Raw genomic sequence first — 19208 nt, forward strand, 5'->3', positions numbered from 1 at the left:
GACGATGGCACTGGAGACCCTGCTCTGGCGCAGTGGGGCAGTGGGCAGTGATCCCTTAAAATAGAGCCTACAGTCCTGCTAATCTCAGGGAGGGCTTGTGAGCCACTGAGAACCTGGGATCTCAGGGGTGGGGCTGGGGGTTGTCTACTGCTGGCAGAGGCCCAACTGTGGTTGGGGGCGGGTGCTGGGGGCAGTGGCTGCTCTGAGGCTGCATGTGAGAGGGCTCAGGGAGGGGGAGGAGGAGGAGGAGAGATGGCTACTGGCTCTGTGACAGGGAGTCACGCTTCAGGAACCTGCAAGAGAGGGGAAGAGAAAAGCGACACAAAAGCGTCCTACAAAGGAACAGACCCGACCACAGCTGGAAGGAAGGCAAACCTTTGAATCAGGTCCTTGAAATACAAGCTGCAGGAAGCTAGAACATTTTGGTGGACTTCAAACTCTCTGCCTTCAACAACAATTTTCAGGTCTGTAAACGCTTTCGCTCTGCGTTGCTGGTTCAATTCCTTCAACATTTCTGCAGAACAGAGAAGACAGACAGGGCCAGGTTCCCATTAAGAGTTTTTTTAATTAAAATTTTTTCAAGAAGTAGAGAAATAGGAAATACTTGATATTGTTTCTTGGCAAGACTGGCTCAACACTGACAGTCAAAAGAAGTCACACACATAATGCATCAACAAGCAGCCACTGGGAGGGGCTGATAGCCAAAGGAACCACAACTTCCGAAAGCAAAAAAACCAAATATGATAAAAAAAAAATCGAACCCAGAAACTGAAAGATTGGGGGAGAGATTCCCATACTGACGATTGGAAACATAGAGAATACATTATCACAGACAACTAGAAACTGTTACAGAACTACGGAGCAAGTTCTCCAAATGCCAATGGGTGCCGATGTATTGGAGACCAAGTCAAGCATGGCACTGTGATGTAAGATGGGCTGGATATGGTTCAAAGGAATCACAACCACAAAACCTGCAAAAACAGCGTCCCTCATGTTAGACACTCACAGGCATGGCATGAGGGGGCCGTGGGAGGCCTGGCAAGCGCCTCCTTCTGTTTCACACTTGTGGGGACTTTTTGGGAAAGCAAGCAAGCAAGGGACAGGGACCCTCTACGCCTCCTCCCATGTCCCAGGAGAGTCTCTCAGGATGCCCACCCTTCCTGGGGCTTTGACATTGGCAGAGTCTGCTTTGCAGCCCAGCAGGTCCCAGGAAGTGGCCTCGGAGCCTCCCACTCTGTGCACACCTACCTGTGCCCGGTGTCTCAGCCACCTGGGGCTGGCATGTCAGTGCCCAGGCCTGCGGGCTCTGGACCTGGGGATGTCAGAAGCTTCTCCCAGACCCACCCCAAGGCTTAGAAAGGAGAAGGAGGGAAGAGCCTGCCAGCCTCCCTGTCGGGGTTGCACACTTTCTTTCATTGGCAAAAGTTAGGGCCTTCAGGTGACCACTGCTCCCCACAGCCTTACCTCATCTGCCTGCCCCGGGGATCCCCTGGGCAACTGCCCTTAATGTTGACAGTAGCTGTGTGTCAGAGGCCCTGATCCTTGGGCCAGAATGACCTAGACTGTCTTCAGGCTAGGTGATTTCCCTTGGCAGGTGTATGGGAGAGGGTGGCCTGCAGAACTGAGCCCTGCTCTCCAGCCCCACTGCCATTGCCCCTGCTCCAGCCTCATTAGTTTCACTGTCCACATGGGCCTGGGCCGGCTCTCTGCCAAGACTCCTTCCTGGGCCCAGCCCTGCTTCTGACATTTGGCCAAGCCCCTCTGCCTCTCTGAGCCTATGCTTCTGCATCTGCAAAATGGGGATTGAGGATCCTGCTTCCGCTCCCTGACTGCCAGGTAGGCCCTTTTTGGCGAGGACACACTGGGGTCTGCTGAAGACCAAGGAAGACAGTGGGAGGGGCTCCTGGAGAACGTGCCACAGGCATGTTCAGGAACCAGGATTGGGGGCTCTGCCCTCTGGGAGCCATGGGCACTGCTGAATCACTGACCCCGCCAACCCCAAGTCACACTGAGTCTGGAGTCACAGTAAGGCATCTCCAGGGGTGTGGAAGGAGGCTCCATCTGGGACTTCAGGAAGGATACACATGGGGCGAGCTCAGACCTGGAGCAAGTGGGGTGGGCGCTACAGACAGACCAACAGGCTCAGAGCACCAGTGGGAGGGCACAGGAGCAGGAGAGGGCAGGTGCAGGAGGACAGACAAAAGGGCTGCGGGCAACAGGGAACGAAATGAGGCAGTGGGCGGGGCCAGATCGTGGCAGTCATGCCTGGGAGCTCCAGCTTCATCCTGGGGCACCAGGGAACCATAGGGGATTCTGGACAGGGAGTGGCGAGGTTAGACTTGGGTTTCAGACAAATCCACACAGAGGCAGAACGGGGAGTGGTTTGGGAGGCTGATGGGAGGCAGGAAAACGCCGTGCGGAGACTTGTGCCTTCAAGCCAGACCTGAGGGTGAACCTGCACTTGGCCTTCTATCAGCTGTGTGACCTTGGGAAAGGGGACCCACATCCCCAGAGCCTCGGGGTTCGCATTTGTTGGAGGCTCCATGAGCAGCATGTGGTGGGTACACAGGGAGCGCTCAGCAGCGGGGAGAGTGCGGTGCTGCTGACGGTGATGGTCTTCCCAAGGGAGAAGTGAGAAGGCCGGAATTACACATCAGCAGCAGGACAGAGAAACGGGAGTGTGCGGGCCGTGGGGCTCAGTGCAGGAAGGAAGCGGGGAGGGGGAGGCCCGGAGACCACTAACAGGTTTTTGGAGGGGTTGGTGGCAGGATATCAGGAAGCGAGGGAACAAGATCAGTTGGGGGGTGGGGCTGTGGGACTCTCAGGGGACGAGGCTGCTTGGGGGACAGAGTAGGAGGCGGTGGGTAGAGGCCTGGGATGGAGACAAGGCAGAGAGCCCAGCAGCGCCAGCAGACAGCCCAGGTGCAGGGGAGACAGCGCAGGACCAGCTGCAGGGTTAGGCTGGATAAGCCTCAGCTGCTGTGTGCACACGCGTCTCCAGAAAGAGTCACCAGCTGAATTAATGCCCAAACCATGAGCCAGGTAGATGATGTCACCTTTTTGAGTGAAGTGGTAGGGGAGGGGACGGCATTCCGGGCTGGGATTCTGAAGACCTGGATCCTGGTTCTTCTTCCAGCATTGCCACTAATTGGTGTGTGACCCTGGCCCAGCCACCCCAGCTTCCTGGGCCTCCGTTCCCTCTAGCACAGAAGGGCAGACACCTGCTCTATAGCCCCCTGGGTGTCAGGCTGCAGAGAGTGACAGATGATGCCCCACATGCCTGCTGAGTTAATCAGTGCTTAGGGGCCTGGAAGACACAACAGCACACAAATGCTGACTCCTTCTGGGCCCGCCCTGCTTGCTCCGGGTCTGAGCTCGCCTCATGTAGATCCTTCCTGAAGTCCCCTGAGGCATCCTGAGGGTTTCTGAAAACCTTTCCTTCAAACTGAGGCCCTGGCAGTGATTCTATAACTGCAGCCCCAGCTCCAGCCATGACACTTGCTGCTCCAGGAATTCTGGGGCCAGACCCGGAAGGTGCTCGGAGGCTCAGGTGTCCCCATCCTAATGTAGGTGCTTTCTGTTCCCTCTGACTCTCACTTGGTAGAAATATGGATTTAATAGTTGGGGAAGATTATTCACTTTCAGAAGAATTTTTCAATTTATGAAAGTGCTCACCAGGGGATTCCTTTTCCCAGCAGGCCCCAAGCACATTCCAATTATCGATTGGCAGGTGTGTGTGGGCTGCTGCCCACTGCCTGCCCAGCCGGCAGAACAGGTGCTCAGGCTCCCAGGCTGTGCCTGTCGGAGGGCAGCAGACCCAGAATCCACAAGTGGATGCCAGGACCCGCTGGGCACAAGCTGCCCTCCTCCCTGCCCCATGTCTTGGCAAAGTACACACCCCCTGATCTCTGAGGAGCTTCCGAGTGAGGTGTGTAGGGGTCCTGTGGGGTGTGGGGAGGCCTGCAGGCCTCGGGCCTGGGTGGACTTCCAGAAGGACCTGGTACCCTGCATCTTCTGCTGCTCCAGGTTTCTGTGGGAGAAGACGGCTCAGAGACCCTATGGCCCTCCCTGGAGAGAAGCTCAATGGGGTCTGGTGAGTGGAGTCTTGGCAGCGGAGCTCAGCCAGTGGGGTGAAGACTTGGCCTCAGCATCCGTCCCTATTGGCTACACCAGGGGGTTTTTGGGTCTCCTAGGCTTTGAGTGGGAGGACACCTGCCTGTATCTGTGGGACTGCACGTCTTGGCCTTACTCATGGAAGTGGCTGACCCATGCTCAGATTTTTGTCCCGGGCCTCTTTGTCTCTTTCCCCACTTCCTCCCATATGCCCAGGATGCTCGACTCAGCGCCCAGCACAGAGCTCTCTTCCTGTGGAAGATGGTCCATCACCCGCATTACGCAGGCCTTATCCCGGGCCCCTCTCCTACCTCATCGCACCAAGTCCCATCTTCTTTATCTCCTAGTATTTTCAGGATCCAGCCTCTCCAGCCCTGGTCACTCCTGCACCCTGAGTGAGCGGCCGTCATCTTTCACCTGAGTCACTGCAGCAGCCTCTGAGGATGTCTCCCTGTTTCCAGCCTGTCCCCCTCCAGGCCACCTCCACACTGCAGCTCCCCACAGCCAATGGCCACACAAATCCTTCAGGGCTGAGCAGGGGCAAGCAAGGCTCTCTGGGAGGCCGCCCCATTCCCTCAGCTCCTCCCCCACTCCCAGAGGGCCCTTTGCTCCCCAGCGAAGCCCCCTGCTTAGCACACACGTCCCCACTCCAAGTCTCCGTCCTCTCTGCCTGGATCTTCCCTCCCCTTCCTCCATCTGGCCAAGCAGTATTTATCCTTCACCACCAGGGAAAGTGCTATTTTGTCCTGGGCCTCTTTGCCTCCTTCCCCTCTTCCTCCCACACCCCCTGCCCTTGGCCCTCCTCCGTATGCTGGCAGAGCAACCTGCGCTCACTTCTTTACAGCACACTAGGAGTTGTAATTATTTATTTACATGTCTGCCTCTTGCACTAGACTGTGTTTTATTTATATTTTTATCTTCAACACTCAGCACAGGGACTGGCATATACATAGCCAGTGTGAAGGATGGCAAAAATTCTTTGTAACTTCCCCCATCAAGAGGAAGAGATGATTTCCCTATCCTTTGAATCTTGGCTGGCTTTGTGATTTGCTTTGGACCACAGAATGTGGTGGAAGTGACCCTCTGTGAATGTGAGCCATGGCATCAAGAAGCTTTGCTTGCTTTCACTCACTCTCCAGGGACCCCTGCTGCCACTACCATATGAACAAGCTCAAACGGGCTGGCCGGTTGGAGCATGAGAGACTGCATGGAGCAGAAATGAGCTGTCTCAGATGAGCCATTTCGACCAGCCAGTTTCTACCAACATCAGCCAGGCCTGACCTAGATCAGCTAAGTGTAGCCCAAATTGCCAAACCAGAATCACAGTCTACATAAGTGGCTGTAGTTAAAACACTCAATTTTAAGTCACTCAATTTTAGAATTGTTTGCTAAGCAGCAAGAGCTAACTGATACACAAGGCATGAACAGATGATGGACTCAAGTGCTCAGGGAAGTTTCCCTGTGTTGGTTTCACCTTTGCTAGTTCAGTTTGAAGCTAATTCTTTTTTTTTAAGTTGTGTAAAAGGTACTCATTTTAAAGTGTCCAGTTCAGTCGTGTTAAGTGTATTCACACAGTTGTCCAGTCCTCGGAATCCTTTTCATCTTCAAAAATGGAAACTCCATACCCATTAAACAACAACTCCCTGCTTTCCCTCCAGCCAGCCCCAGCAACCACCATTCTACTTTCTGTCTCTATGAGTTTGACTATTTTAGACCCTCTTATAAGTGGAATTATGCAATATTTGTCCTTCTGTGAGTGGCTTTATTTCAACTGGCATGTCCTTAAGGTTCACGCACATGGCAGCATGCATCAGGATTTCCTTCCTTTTTAAGGCTGGCTAATATTCCACCGTCTGCAGATACCACATATTGTTTAACCATTCATCCTTTGATGGACACTTAGGTTGCTGCCACCACTTTGCTATTGTAAACAATGCTGCTATGAGCACTTATTAAACTGTGACTCTGGTTTGGCAGTTTGGGCTACGCTCAGCTGATCTAGGTCAGGCCTGGCTGATGTTGGCAGAGACTGGCTGGTCGAAATGGCTCATCTGGGACAGCTCATTTCTGCTCCATGTGGTCTCTCATGCTCCAATAGGCTAGCCCAGGCTCGTTCATATGGTGGTGGTGGCAGGCGTCCCTGGAGAGTGAGTGAAAGTGAGCAAAGCTTCTTGAGGCCATGGCTCACATTCAATTCTCACCCTCGAGTTATGGACCAGATAGCCCCTCTAACAAGCTCTGTCTCAAACCCCATTCATCATAGGTGGCTGGTGTAAAAATGGCTCTGTGGACACAGAAGCAAGTGGCATGAAGGAATGGAGACTTGAGGAGGCTGGGCCTGGGGCTGGATGCTTTGCCTAGAGGAGAGTGAGGCCACAAACAAACCAAGGCTGGAGATGAAGTTGCAGCCAAATTTCTGCATATTTTTCACCAAACGACACAAGTTATTTGTCAGAGACGAATGGGCTCGTTCTGGCTGGACTATAAGGGCTGTCTGAGAAGGTAATAAAGAGGAAGAGATGTCAAATATTAAAAGGCAAAATTTCAGTGGCTCTGCAGCAGAGAAGTCCATTACCTCAGAGCCTTGAGAAAGGTTGTGCGGCCAAATCATTTTTTTCAGAGCTCAAATAAGAACGCAGCTAGGTGATAAATCCTCCCCATCCCATTGGTATGTATGACACATATTTGATAAAGGACCTGAAAAAATTATAAACTCAGAGCAGTTGTGAAGTATACTGAGAAAGCCCAGCGAAGACAGTGTCATGCAGGCCCAGAGGGTAATTCATCCAGGAGCGGGGAGCCTGGCACATGCTGACACTGTGGGGACAAATGGGGGCATTACGCAAACAGTGCATGCTGGGGCTGCTCCATGTGCCTCCCGAGCAGAATGCTGCCCTCCCTCCGTGGTCTGATCAGATATGCATTTCTTCCCCTACTTCTTTTCCAAAGAATAGTTGGCATCAGAAGGAACCCTGAAGGCCAAGAGCAGGCTCCAGCTTCCAGGCAAAACAAAATGAAACCAGCTGTGGGCAGCACCTGTGGATCGCTCGTCCAGCCTGAGTGGGAAGTGTGACACCCGAGGCCCCATGCAGGCAAACCCTCCTAGGAACCAGGAAAGACTCCGACTTCTTGCCTGGACTTAGAGTTTTAGTGAGGAGGAGCCCTTCTGGCTTTCCTGTTGTCCAAATGGGAATTTCTGCCACTTATCTAAAAGGGAGTCAAAGTCCTAGGAACAGTTACAACTTTTCTTACCAGCCTGCCATTTCCAAACTGACTGGATGACGAGACCTATTTATTGAGCAGTGATATCTGGCCCCCAAAGTTCTCTCTGTGCCTGCAGCCCCTGAGCCAGGGCTGCATGCCAGTGGGTGTGGGTGGGAATGAAGACTGCCTTCCAGCTGAAACATTCTCATGCCCTCTAAGATGACAGAAAATTCACTTCCATTTTCTCCTTAATATTTTTTGAAGTCATCACAAAACTAACAGAAATATTACCTTCTCTTTCCCAGGGTTTGTGCCCCTGTCCCTTAGGCCCAAGGACTGAACAAAGGTAGCTGCCAGCTTGGGCTGTAGGTAGCGTGACTGGGAGAGCTAGATCTAGTCACAGGCTCACCACACTCCTCCTGTGACCTCCAGTGAGGGCTCTTTCTTCATTGGGTCCACCAGACCAAGGACTGACTTGATCCCTTATTTCCAAACTCCTTGCCATGAACTCCTGCATGCGTCTATGACCTGACCTGAGCTGTGCTCACAGCTCCATATGCTATTCACATTCCACAGATCCCCAGCTCTCTCAGTCCCACCCAGTTCATCCTGTTCCTTTGCTTTTATGTTTCTATTTCTGCCCCCCTTGGCCAAGTCTTCCCCTATGCTTGCTTTCGATGGTCCTATCCATTCCTTAAGCATCACCTTATTAATTTTTTGTAGAGACAGCGTCTCACCATGTTGTTCAGGTTGGCCTCAAACTCCAGACTTCAAGCGACTCTCCCACCTCAGCTTCTCAAAGCATTGGGATTATAAGTGTGAGCCTCCATGCCTGGCTGTAAGCCTCACTTTAAATTCCATTCTCCAAGAATTCTTACAGAGTCCCCCAGTTGGCATTAACTTCACCCTCTCCTGCCGTCCTGAGACTTGGTGCCTCCATTGCAGTAGAGACCCCTGGCTGCCTTATTACAGTGGAATGTCTGTCTGTCTGTCTGTCTCCTTTCTAGTTTGTGATCTTCTGGAAGGCTAGTCTCTCTGGCCCCCTGAGCACATGGCACCATGTTTTGTACAAAAGTTCCTTTCTGATTGGAATTCATTGTGGGTTACAGACTACATGGAGATGTGTGCTAGGGGGTTAGATCACATTCCCCCAAATGTGATCCACTGGAGCTATTTAAAATCCCACAGTTGTGTGGAATCGGATGGACGGAATGTAAAAGTCAAGCCCCTTTAACTTCAGGCAACACCAGTGCTAATGACGGTGACAACCCTGCAATTCGTATGCAATCTACAGTTGCTAAAGCATTGGCACATTAATTATTTAGGCCTCCTTGGGGAGAGATTTAATTATTCTCTTCAGCTCCCATGGCTTTTAAGAGCCTTAAATGGCCTTCCTGGGAAAAACTGACCACCCCAGCAGCCGCCGAGCACAGGTGCAGCCTGTAGCCCTTGAGGCCACTTGGCAGAACAGGGTTCTCTCCAGGCTTTGGGACCTGGCTGTCCGGATCAAAAGATCTACCCAAACAAAAGCCAGGAATGGATCATCTTCATGGACAGATCTTGCCTGTGGGCTCAGAGTAGGAGTCAAAGGGTACGGTCTCTCATTTAGGAAGGAACGGAGGAGGGCAGGGGGCAGTGTGTCAGGACCCCATCCCCAGTTCAAGGAACCTGGCCAGAGGGTGGGCACTGAAGAGGTTGGGGTGGGTACTGGACTGAGCAGGGAAGGCCATGGGAAAACTCTGTGGCTGCGGCTGGAGAAAGTGCCCTGGTTTGGTTGACACTAGCAGCACGCAGTCCTTCCTGCCTCCAGGAAAAAGGCTACAACTTGGCTCCTTCCCCTGCTTGGAGGATGGAGGCTGAGGGGTGATGGGAATATTCTGAGCAGGAGAAGAAGAACATGTCATGGGGGGCAGGGCTGAGAGACCTTGGGAGAAGGCCAGGGCTTGGGAGACTTGGGTGAGAAATAGGGTCAAGGCCAGAGGTGTGAGGAGCTCTACAGTAGCTGGAGCTGGAGGTGGAGAGGACTTTGTGGGGTAATTAAACATCCAGGGGAGTCCAGGCAGGACGTGGAAGAGCTCTGTGAGGCCTGGAAGCCTGAAGGTGGGCGGTGGGAGGGCCAGGTGAGGGGCCAAGGCAGATGGGAGCAGACAGAGGGCCAGGCACTTAGGGGCAGGGTGGCCCTGCCATCCTTTTGTGAGGTGGTTGCCTCCACCAGAGGGTAGAACTTATTACCAGGGAGGGGGCGTCCTGAGGTGCCTTGGTCCTCAGGGCCAAAAGAGGAAGAGACTTGAGTGTAGGCCCAGAAATTGAGCTGAATCCAATATCTGGGGTAGGGGTGAGGCTGGGTGGGTCTCATTCCTCCCCCTGTGCTCATAGCCCTCCATGTCTTCATGTGGAGGAACTGTGTTCTGTCTACAGTGTTATTTATTTAGAGGTGCTGCTGCTTTTCCATTGGAGGGTGGGCTCTTGGAAGATAAAGTGGTTCTTGGCTGGAGAGACTGAAGAAACCAGGACAGATAGTTGGGGCCAGACGCAAGAGCCAAGTTCAGCACCTCGGAGAGCTCTGAGCACCCTGGGGTCAGGGCAGAATGCCAGGGGAGCGCTATAGAGGTAAAGGGTGCCCTGGAGCAGCTGACTGTGTCCACCACCAAGTGAGGCTGGGGCACTGACGTCCTCCTTCAGAGGCAGACTCAGACCCCGAGTTCTGGGAACCTCAGATGGCGTGTGTCTGTTTTGCCCCTTTATTCGTTAAATTGCTGTTTTCTGTGTGCTGGGCACTGGCGGCCGCATGGTGGTGGTGCTGAGGTCACATGGAAATTGACACGTGTGCAGAGCTGGGGGAGCTCACAGTTTAACAGGAGATACACTTGCAGAGCGTGTGTGTGCCTGGAGTGACCTGCAAGAGGAATCTGACCTGGGCGAGTGATGGGTGGAGGTGGTGCTGAGGAGGGGCAGCTGGTTCGGCCTGACGGAGCTGAGGAGGCCATCCACAGCTAAGGCAATGGTCAAGGAAGACTCAAAAGGTGAGTAGGAGTGACCCAGCTGGCTGCAGGGGTGAGATGTGAACGCACAGGCTGAGGTATGAGAGGGCCTTGTTAGGGACTGAAGGCCACCAGTGTGGCTGGCATGTGCTGCGTGCATGCATGGCTGTGAGTGTGTGCACACACGTGTTTCTACATATGTGCTCGAGCATGTGGTGGGTACAAAGGTGTGGGTGTGAACATATGGTTTGTGCAAGCATGTGGAAGGGCGTGTGCATGCACCCCTGTGTATGTGCCCATGTATATGTATGTGTGCGTGAGCATGTGTGGATGTGTGCATGCACCCCTGTGTATGTACCTGTGTAGGGGTGTGTGTGTGAGCATGTGGTATGGGTGTGTATGCACCCCTGTGTGGTGCCCATGTAGGGGTGTGTGTGTGTGTGTGTGTGTACACACTCCTGTGTATGTGCCCACGTATGTGTGTGAGCATGTGGCATGAGGGTATGTGCCCCTATGTGTGCATATATGTATGTGAGCATGTGGTGTGGGGGGTGCTTATGCACCCCTGTGAATGTGCCCGTGCCCGTGCCTGTGTGTGTGTGTATCTGAGAGGGAGAGCATGTGGTGTGGGGATGTGTATGCACCCGTGAATGTGCCCCAGTAGGGATGTGTGTGTGTTAGCATGTGGCATGGGTGTGTGTATGGGCCTTTATGTGTGCATATGTGTATGTGAGCATGTGGTGTGTATGCATCCCTGTGAAGGTGCCTGTGTGTGTGTGTGTGTGTGAGAGAGAGAGAGGGAGACCATGTGGTGTGGGGTGTGTACGTTCCTGTGGTGTATGTACATACCAGCATGTGGTGTGGGCATGGGCATGCACCGCTGTGTATGTGCCTCTGTGTGTGTGTGTGAGCATGGGTGTGTGTGTGATCTTGTGTGCACAGTGCATGTGGTGTGTCTGTGCCTGTGTGTGGGAGACAGCATGTGGCATGGGTGTGTGTCTGAGTCCTTGTGTGTGTGTGTGTGTGTGTGTGAGCACAAGACCTGTGCATGTGAGAAGCAGAGGGAAAAACTGCTGATTAAGAGAGATCTGTATATGACGGTGAACCAAGCAAACCAACCCCTCATCTTTTTCCGACAGGAGGCTGGGGACCCCTGGTGGATTTCACAAGGGAGGCTGGGAGCATCAGGTTTCTCCGACACTGAGAAGATTGCTGGAAAGCAGTTGCTAGTGGCCTGAACCTGCACGCATGGGTCCACCTCCCATGCTCCCCTGGCCTGGGGTTCTTTCTTACACTGTCATGAGCTCCCTTTTTCTGGGCTGCCCCTGCCATTCCAGCCCATTCTGATCCCTCCTCTGAATTTCCCAGGCCATAGGCAAGCACCCAAAGCATATCATCAGGTGCCCACAAGGCACAGGGCACTGGGCCGATGCCCAGAGTTGGAGGAGGGTGAAAGGTGCAGAGGAGAGGGGCAAGAGGTGAGCAAGACAGCTCCCATCCAGGGCAAGCACGAAGCTCAGTGTGGACACAGGAACCCACAGCAAGGAGCTGGACGAGGGAGCTGCAGGGACAGTCAGCTGTGGTGCTAGAGGCCTTCTGAGGGAAGAGGGGTGGGTGGCCAGGGTCGGGGGCTGGAAGTGGGGCCAGGAAGAGCAGGGCTGTGGGGTGACTGCTGGTTGTCTCTGGTGGAGAACCAGACATGTAGGAGGTGGGTGTGTCACTTTGAATTGACTAACTCAGCACTTCAGTGTACATTTACAGGCCTCCTTTATGCCAGGCCTGGGCCATGAAGAGGAAGCCACTGTCTGTGCCAAGGAGCTCACAGTCTGGTGGGGAAGTAGCCACTGGAGCGGACAGAGGTGAGTTTGGCTGCTCAGCATTGGAACCCCTTCCTACTGGGGAGAATGGGGGGATCTGGGCCCCTGTCACTGTGGGAGCCAGGGGGAGGTAGCTCCCTGGTAGTTGGCATAGGGCCATGAGGCCTGGGCTCCACTGGGTGGGTTCTGCGGCCCTGCACTTTGAAGTTCCAGGAAGGAGTGCAAGGACAGTGGCGACCGTGGTGGCTGTGTTGAACATGCAAAGCTGTGCTCCTTCAGGGCCGGGGCAGGCTCTGCCATAGTGGCATTTATTATAGGCCTGACATATCCACACATCTGTCCCAGTCAGGGCCTGGGATGCCAGCCACAGGACCCAGCTCTGACAGCGAAGCAGAAAGGTATTTATTGGAGGCTGGGGAACGAGGCTGGGAATTGGGGCAGGAATGGAGGCAGTGCAGCTGGATCCATCACAGAGACAGTTCCCCTGGAGTCCTATACGGGCACAGTCTCCCCTGGGGGTCTGTTGCCCTCCATTCCGAGCCAGCAGGCCCTGGGTTCCAGGAGTGGCGGCTCTGCCCCTACCATGAGATCATCTACTCCCTTTCCATTCAGAGGCCCTGGCTGACTGGCCTCTACTGAGGGTCCTGGGGAATTGGGTGAACAGCTGCTGTTGGGTGTGGGGAGGGTCTGGCTGGAAGTGGCCGAGAGAGCAGCCCAGGGCTTCTGCATCCGAAGCTACAGACCCACAAGAGTGGTATGCTTTGGAAATAGAAGAGCCACAGGGACCCGGATGAGGACATGGTATTCTTCCATACAGATGAGAAGCCCGACAGCCACAGACACAAACCCAGAGCCTAAATTCTCATGTTCTGTGTCCCATGAAACCTCGCTTCGTTATGTTCTTCCTGGAGATCTAATCTTTCCAAGATCTGGCCAGCTACGGCTTTGGGAAAGTCAGCCCCTGTGCCAGGTGATGGACTCAGAGAAGGAGTGGAAAGAGATGCGGGGAAACCGGGGATGGGGGCAGGCAGGAGAGCCACAGGGAGAGGGAAAAACACAGGTCTCCCCCTCTTGCTTCAGTAAAAGCCATTATTTCCCAAGAATTCTGAGAGCCACAGTCCCAGCAAATAAATCAATAGTTTCAAAGGATTTGCAAGAATTAGTGAACCAGAGCCAGGAGTACAATCAGTTTAGTTATCCAGGTAGAGAAGGAAATGAAATGGAAACCTCAGATGCCAGGAGCTAATGACAGCTAAGAACACAGCGAATCCATCCAGGGAGGAGTCACAGCTGGGAGGATGTGGGGTTGCGGTGTGGGGGGAGAGGGAGAGGGAGAGAGTGTGTGTGTGTGCGTGCGTGTGCAGAGACCCCTCTCTGCCCACCCTGTGCCCTTCATGGTCTTCCAGGAGCATCTGCCCCTGGTTCTCTGTCTGTGCCCACCCCTCCTGCCCATCCTGGCCCAGGTCAGTTTAGGGAAACACACCTGCCTCCTGCGATTTCAGGGAAGGTAAAAGCCCAAGGCTCATTTCTAGTTTCTCATATTTCTAACGACCTTTTAAGATTATACAAGTAATCTCCACATCATTATAGTATTAGGAAATCATAATAGGCATGAAAGAAGTAAGTGGAACTGTGCTCTCCAGGTGATGAGCCCCCGCCGCAGGCCCTGGCACAGAGTCAGGGGGTCAGGTCTGCCTTAGAAGGCCCTGGGGGGTGGGGGAGGCCATGTGATGGTGGGGAGCCAGCCCCTCCTCCTGCCAGGGGTGCCTCTGTGCAGCAGGCCTGGTGCCCAGCACACACCCCTGCCCATCACACCAGTTGGCGAGTCCACGTCCTCCCTGTGTTCCTCTTTCCAGGCCAGGAGAGGGCCAGACACTGGGGCTTGCAGGCTTTTCTCTGGTAGGCGCTGCCCAGTGAAGAATGCTGGATTTCTGGAAATGCCTAAAGCACTTCAGTGCAATTGCTGCCAGGGCCTGATCTCATGAGGTCTCAGAAAGGACCAACAGGTGGGCTATACAAACACCTTTCCTCCCATTCCCCAGGCTGCGCCTGGTCCCCCAAGTTCCAGGCTAATTCCTCTTCCTGGATGTGTGATTTGTGCCTGCTGAATCCAGTCTTCCAGTTATCCTGGGAGCTCAGGTAGATGGAGCCACTGCCTTTCCCTCCTCTCATATTCTCAGAGCCCTGTGCAGCCTCTGGCACACACTGGGCTCCATGTGATGGTGGACATGATGGAGACCCCAGATGCAGGCAAGAGAGGCGTGACTGGGCACATAGCCTGTGCTCCTTCTCTTCTAGCTCAATTCACCCAGCACGGGACCTTTCACATGTCCCTTCCATTTCTGCTGTGCTTCTGGCTTTCCTGAAACCCCTCTCTGCCTGGGACCCTCCCCACACGTATTTAACTTGTCAGCCTGTTTTTCTTGGGAGGCAGAACCTACCAGATTCCATGATAAAACCACAACCCTGTTTACAAACATCGGACACAGTTACCCAAGAGCTATACTGTCCTGCACAAGCGGGGCCAGGCCTGTGTACTCGGCTATAGCCCTGGATTCTGGGGGCCTCAGCTCCAAATGAGCTGGGCGTTGGCCACTGTGCTCAGAGGCTGACCGGGGGTGGCAGGGCAGCCACATGGTGGGGGACCATCCCCTACGTGAACACAAATGCCAGGAAAGACCAGTCTCCCCCACAGGCTGTGTCCAGCATGGGCCATGGGTGCTGCTCAAAGGGCACCCAGCACTCAGGGAGCCCCCGCTATTCACTGGGCCCTGTGTGGGAGGCAGAAGTGATGTGGCAGACTGGCTGTCTGCCCTCACGGAGCCTTCTCTGCATGTACAGTTATCTACTCTGCGGGGCAGGCCTGTGTGGAAGGGCAACAGAGGCTGTGTGGGGGCCTGGAAGAGGAGGGTGGTGCTAGGCTACTCCCTCTACTGGGAAATTCTTCTTCCTCGTTCAGAGAATGTCTACCCATTCTGTAAGATCAGCTGCCACCCTGCGGTCCCACCACACTTGGCTCAGCACTGTGCTGGGTCTGCTGCTTCTCTCTGGACCAGGGTGGCTCAAGGACAGGGACCCCCAGCACTAAGCATCCAGCAGGGGCAGAGAGGTGTCCAATGGCCGAGTGAATGACCCTGGCCGAGAGGAAAGTGAAAGGCCTTCCTGGCCTGGGGCACTGAGGTGCTTCGGCCTGGCCTTGTGAGGTCCTCAGCAGCTGAGTCTGCTGGTTCTGCACAGGACCAGGTCCTCCTAGACTCCATAGCCCCTGGCACAGGCCCAGGGATGAGGAAGGCGCTGCTCAGCCTGACATGAGAGTCGTCCCTGCCTAGCATGGCCATGGCCTTCCTGCCCAGCTCAGCCTCGGTGATGAACAATGATGCCCCTGCTGTGCCACTTCTGGGCTCTCTAGGGTCCCACACTCTGCTGCAGAGGCCCAGGCTGGCTGCCTGTTGGGGTGGGCGCTACCTCCGGAGGGTGGAGGGTGGAGGTGAAGGGAAGGGACTGAGACTGAGGGTGGCCCTGTGGGGCCTTGCTGGAGTGGCGGTGGAGACCACGCACATCTGAGCATCTGGGTGAGTGGGGGCTGCAGACAAGCCTGGGGCAGGCTGGGAGAAGGCTTTCCCCAGCCTGGCTGGCCTGGGGGATTGGGAAGGTCTGCAAACCAAGCTCTGGGGCTCCCTGAGGTTCCAGGAAGAACCCTGCCTGTCCCAGTAAAGGTGGATCCAGGATAGAATTGGGCTTGTCCACCTCAGCTGCCACCAGAAGCTGCCCCCTCAGCTCCTATCTGTTCCCCTCTGCCCCACTGGAGCTTCTGAAGCCACTTCCCTCCTTCTGGGACATCTGCAGGCCAAGGTATGTTGTTCTCTGTCTCCCATTAGCAAGGCCTGCAGTGTTGCTCTGAGCAGCATCCTCCAATATGGTGCCCCTGCTCCACAGGGGTGGACAGGTAGGTGCCGGGGCGGGGGCGGTCACAGACTTGATCAACACTGTGAAAAGCTCTCACTCTCAGGAAAGCTCTCAAAAGCAGAGCCTGCAGCAGATCGGTCTCTGCACCCCAGTGCCTGGTATAGCTTCTGGCCTCAAGCAGGTTTCAGGTAAGGCTTGAATGAGTGATGGAGGGAGACAGGTGCTGGCTTGCAGAAGGTGCTGTGGGATAGAAGGCACTGAGCTGGGTCTTGAATGGACAGGGTGAGCCATCAGCCATGGAGGAAGGGCCGTTCACAAGCAGAGACTTGAGGTAGGGAAGCACAGAGTGACCAGGGACACTACAGCTGGGGCAGTTGGGTGGGGGACGATGGAGGGAAGACATCAAGCAGGGAGGAGGAGAAAAAGGTAACGCAGAGAAAGGCAGGACCCTGGCAGCAATTGCACTGCAATTGCTTTAGGTGTTTCTAGAAATCCAGCATTCTTCTTCCCCAGGCAGCACCTACCAGGGAAAGCAGAAGTCTGCAAGCCCCAGTGACTGGCCCTCTCCTGGTCTGGAAAGAGGAACAGAGGGAGGCCAGTAGGGCTGGGTGGTCTCACGATCACAAGAACACATTTCCCAGGTATCTGGGCAGTGATGGGATTGTCAGTCTGGAAGTCACCTCGAAGGAGAAATGACCATGTGCCTCAGACAGAACAGACCCCAGGCCCTGGGGTGAAGCATGATCACCCATGAGCTCAGGGTCCCTGGTTGTGGAGTCCAGGGCCACTGGGTGGCAGGGCCAGGAGGAGCAGCTGGGTCTGCACAGGGTGACACCATGCAGTGGTGGTGACGCTGAGCAGGGCCTGGTGAGTACTTGCTGGGTGATGGCTGCGTGCTGGCACGGCACTGGCATGTCACACTCCTCATTGCTTTTTAGTTTTGAGAGACGTGCGGTGAGGTGACCTGCCCGGTAGAGGGAGGCTAATCTTATCTGACATCTGACATAGGCCTGTCCTGTCTCGAGTTGGTTCCCAGCCCGTGTATTGGGCTCACCTGGAGGCTTTAAAAACATACTGAGGCTTAGGCTTCACGCCCCGAGCTTCTGATTCAAGAGTATGTTTTTGCCTTCTTGTTCTCTCTCCCAAAGTGTCCATATCTGCGCTCAGAGCTCAAAGAAATTTACTGAAAAAAATAAAATTAAGTAACGACAGCTCGAAGAGCCAGCAATTTATGCAAATGAATGCAAATAAACACACACTTCCATACATATGTTTATGCAAATATTCTTGTGGTCCTTGCAAATTGCTCACCCGCCTGCAAGCAGCCACCTACGGATTCTTGGTGAGAACCCTGGGCACAGTGCCTGGGTTAATGACAGGTGGCATCATGACCTCCCTGAACAGACATCTCCATTAGCAAACTCACCCCAGAGTCCCCCAGGGAACCTCACTGAGCCTGGCTCTGCCCACAACAGCCCCCTCCCCTACTCACTCAGGACTCAGGGCTCCCTCAAGGCCACTGGCCAGGGGGGCATTGGGAGCAACTGCCCAGTAGGCACTCCAAGGGCTGAGCAGGGCGGGGGGGGGGGGCGGCTGGCAACGTCCAGGTGCCTGAGAGCTGCTGGGAGGATAGCTGTGACCACCAAGGACTGGGCTGCCTTTACCCCTGTGCCAGTCTGGGTGGGCCAGCCTGTGGCTGAGCACTTGACTTCGGGTGCCCACATGTGCTGTCTGCCTGACTACACCTTCTGGCTCACTTTCCTAAAGCAGGAGGCACTGAACTTCAGAAGTAAACTTGCTCAGTCACGATCAGAGGTGAGTACCCTATGCCCATTTCCTCAATGGATGCTCCCTGCGCACCCAGCTCTAATTCGCAGCCCTTTCTGCTGGGCTTTGTGGAACAGTCATGGCCTCCATAACTTCAAGGCACCCTTGCTTTCTTGCTTCCAGGATAAGCAACTTCTGCAACCTGCTGGCTTTTGGCCTTGCTCCCCGAGAAAGACTGAGAGGAACTGCTCCCTCCCCGCAGGCTCACTGCACACTGGGGTGTCCTTCCGAAGCCAAAGCTGGACACACTTCCCTAGCTGCTGCCTGGGGTGGAGGGAGCTTGGCAAGGGGTTGGGATGTGGCTCTGAAGATCCACCTGACACCTGTGCCCTGGTTTTGGGGATCCTAGCTCAGCCTGTCTTAGGCAGCCTTGAAAAGACACATACAGCTTGCTATTTCTCCACGTGCTGCATCTGGGATGTGGATGCCATAATCATTTGGGAGGCTCTGGGGAGCTGGAATGTGAGCCCTGTGAGGGCAGGGAGTTTGGTTTGTTGCGCAGGGTAGGTGCTCAGTACATTTTGTTGACTGATGCATAGAATGAGTGTCTCCTCCACACACCTATGCCTCAATATTCTCACCAGTTGTCCTTGTGACTTCATGCACAACTTTGGATGAGGTGTGGGACTCTCTCCATCATGATACTCGCCTCCAACGGGGCAAGACAGACAGTGCACTTTTATAGGGCAATTTTATTCTTTAATTATCTCAGGCTGGCCCTCCATCTCCTCAGCTGTTCTGGGCTGTTTGGGAGATTCCCTGTTGCTCCCGTCACTCTGTGGTTGTGGGAAAAGGGACAAAGGAGATAAATGTAACTCTTCTGGAGGGGAAGGGGCGTGATTGGCCCTGGAGCCTCCCAGCTGGCTGGTGGTGGGCTCTGCCAATGACTCTGGGGTCTGTCCCACGGCAGGCTGCTGTCCTGAGGGACCAGCCCTCACCCACGTGCTAGCCCTGGGCCAGGCCAGCGCTGGGCACAGTGAGTGCTGCCCTCCCCTTTGTGGAAAACTGGCTGGAAGGGGAGAGGTGCAGGGAGGGCCCACTGGATAGATTTTTATGGTCAATCGGACTCATCAAACTGATGATAAACAAACCTAGGACTGTTAGGAAACATCTATCCCCATCGCCTGGCGCTGGGCAAACGTGTTCTGTGGGGTGATCTTGCTCAGGGCCCAAGGACCCAGGGTGGGTCACCCAGGGTCTAGAGTTGACAGCCCAGGCCAGTCCAAAGCCCAGAACCCAGAGACAGGAACAAACTCAGAATTTTTATATCTACAGCTCAGAGCTTAAAATTTAGAACCCAGTGCCTCAGCCAGAGACCAGTGTTTGACATAGTTCAACCAGAAGCTAAAGTCGACGGAAA

At 54.5% G+C, this 19208-nt stretch overlaps 1 protein-coding gene across 6 annotated transcripts in view; it reads right to left on the reverse strand.

The window, feature by feature from the left end:
- KLHL29 (kelch like family member 29) overlaps window positions 1–19208 on the reverse strand; it is a 316146-nt gene that overhangs the window by 22687 nt on the left and 274251 nt on the right. For all 6 annotated transcript variants that reach the window (XM_078349878.1, XM_035273092.3, XM_078349879.1 and 3 more), the window contains one exon: window positions 376–514. In XM_078349878.1, the coding sequence (XP_078206004.1) occupies window positions 376–514 (139 nt within the window). The remainder of the gene's footprint in view (window positions 1–375; window positions 515–19208) is intronic.

This window comes from Callithrix jacchus, chromosome 14 (genome assembly GCF_049354715.1).
Source record: "Callithrix jacchus isolate 240 chromosome 14, calJac240_pri, whole genome shotgun sequence".
NCBI classification, from domain to species: Eukaryota; Metazoa; Chordata; class Mammalia; order Primates; family Cebidae; genus Callithrix; species Callithrix jacchus.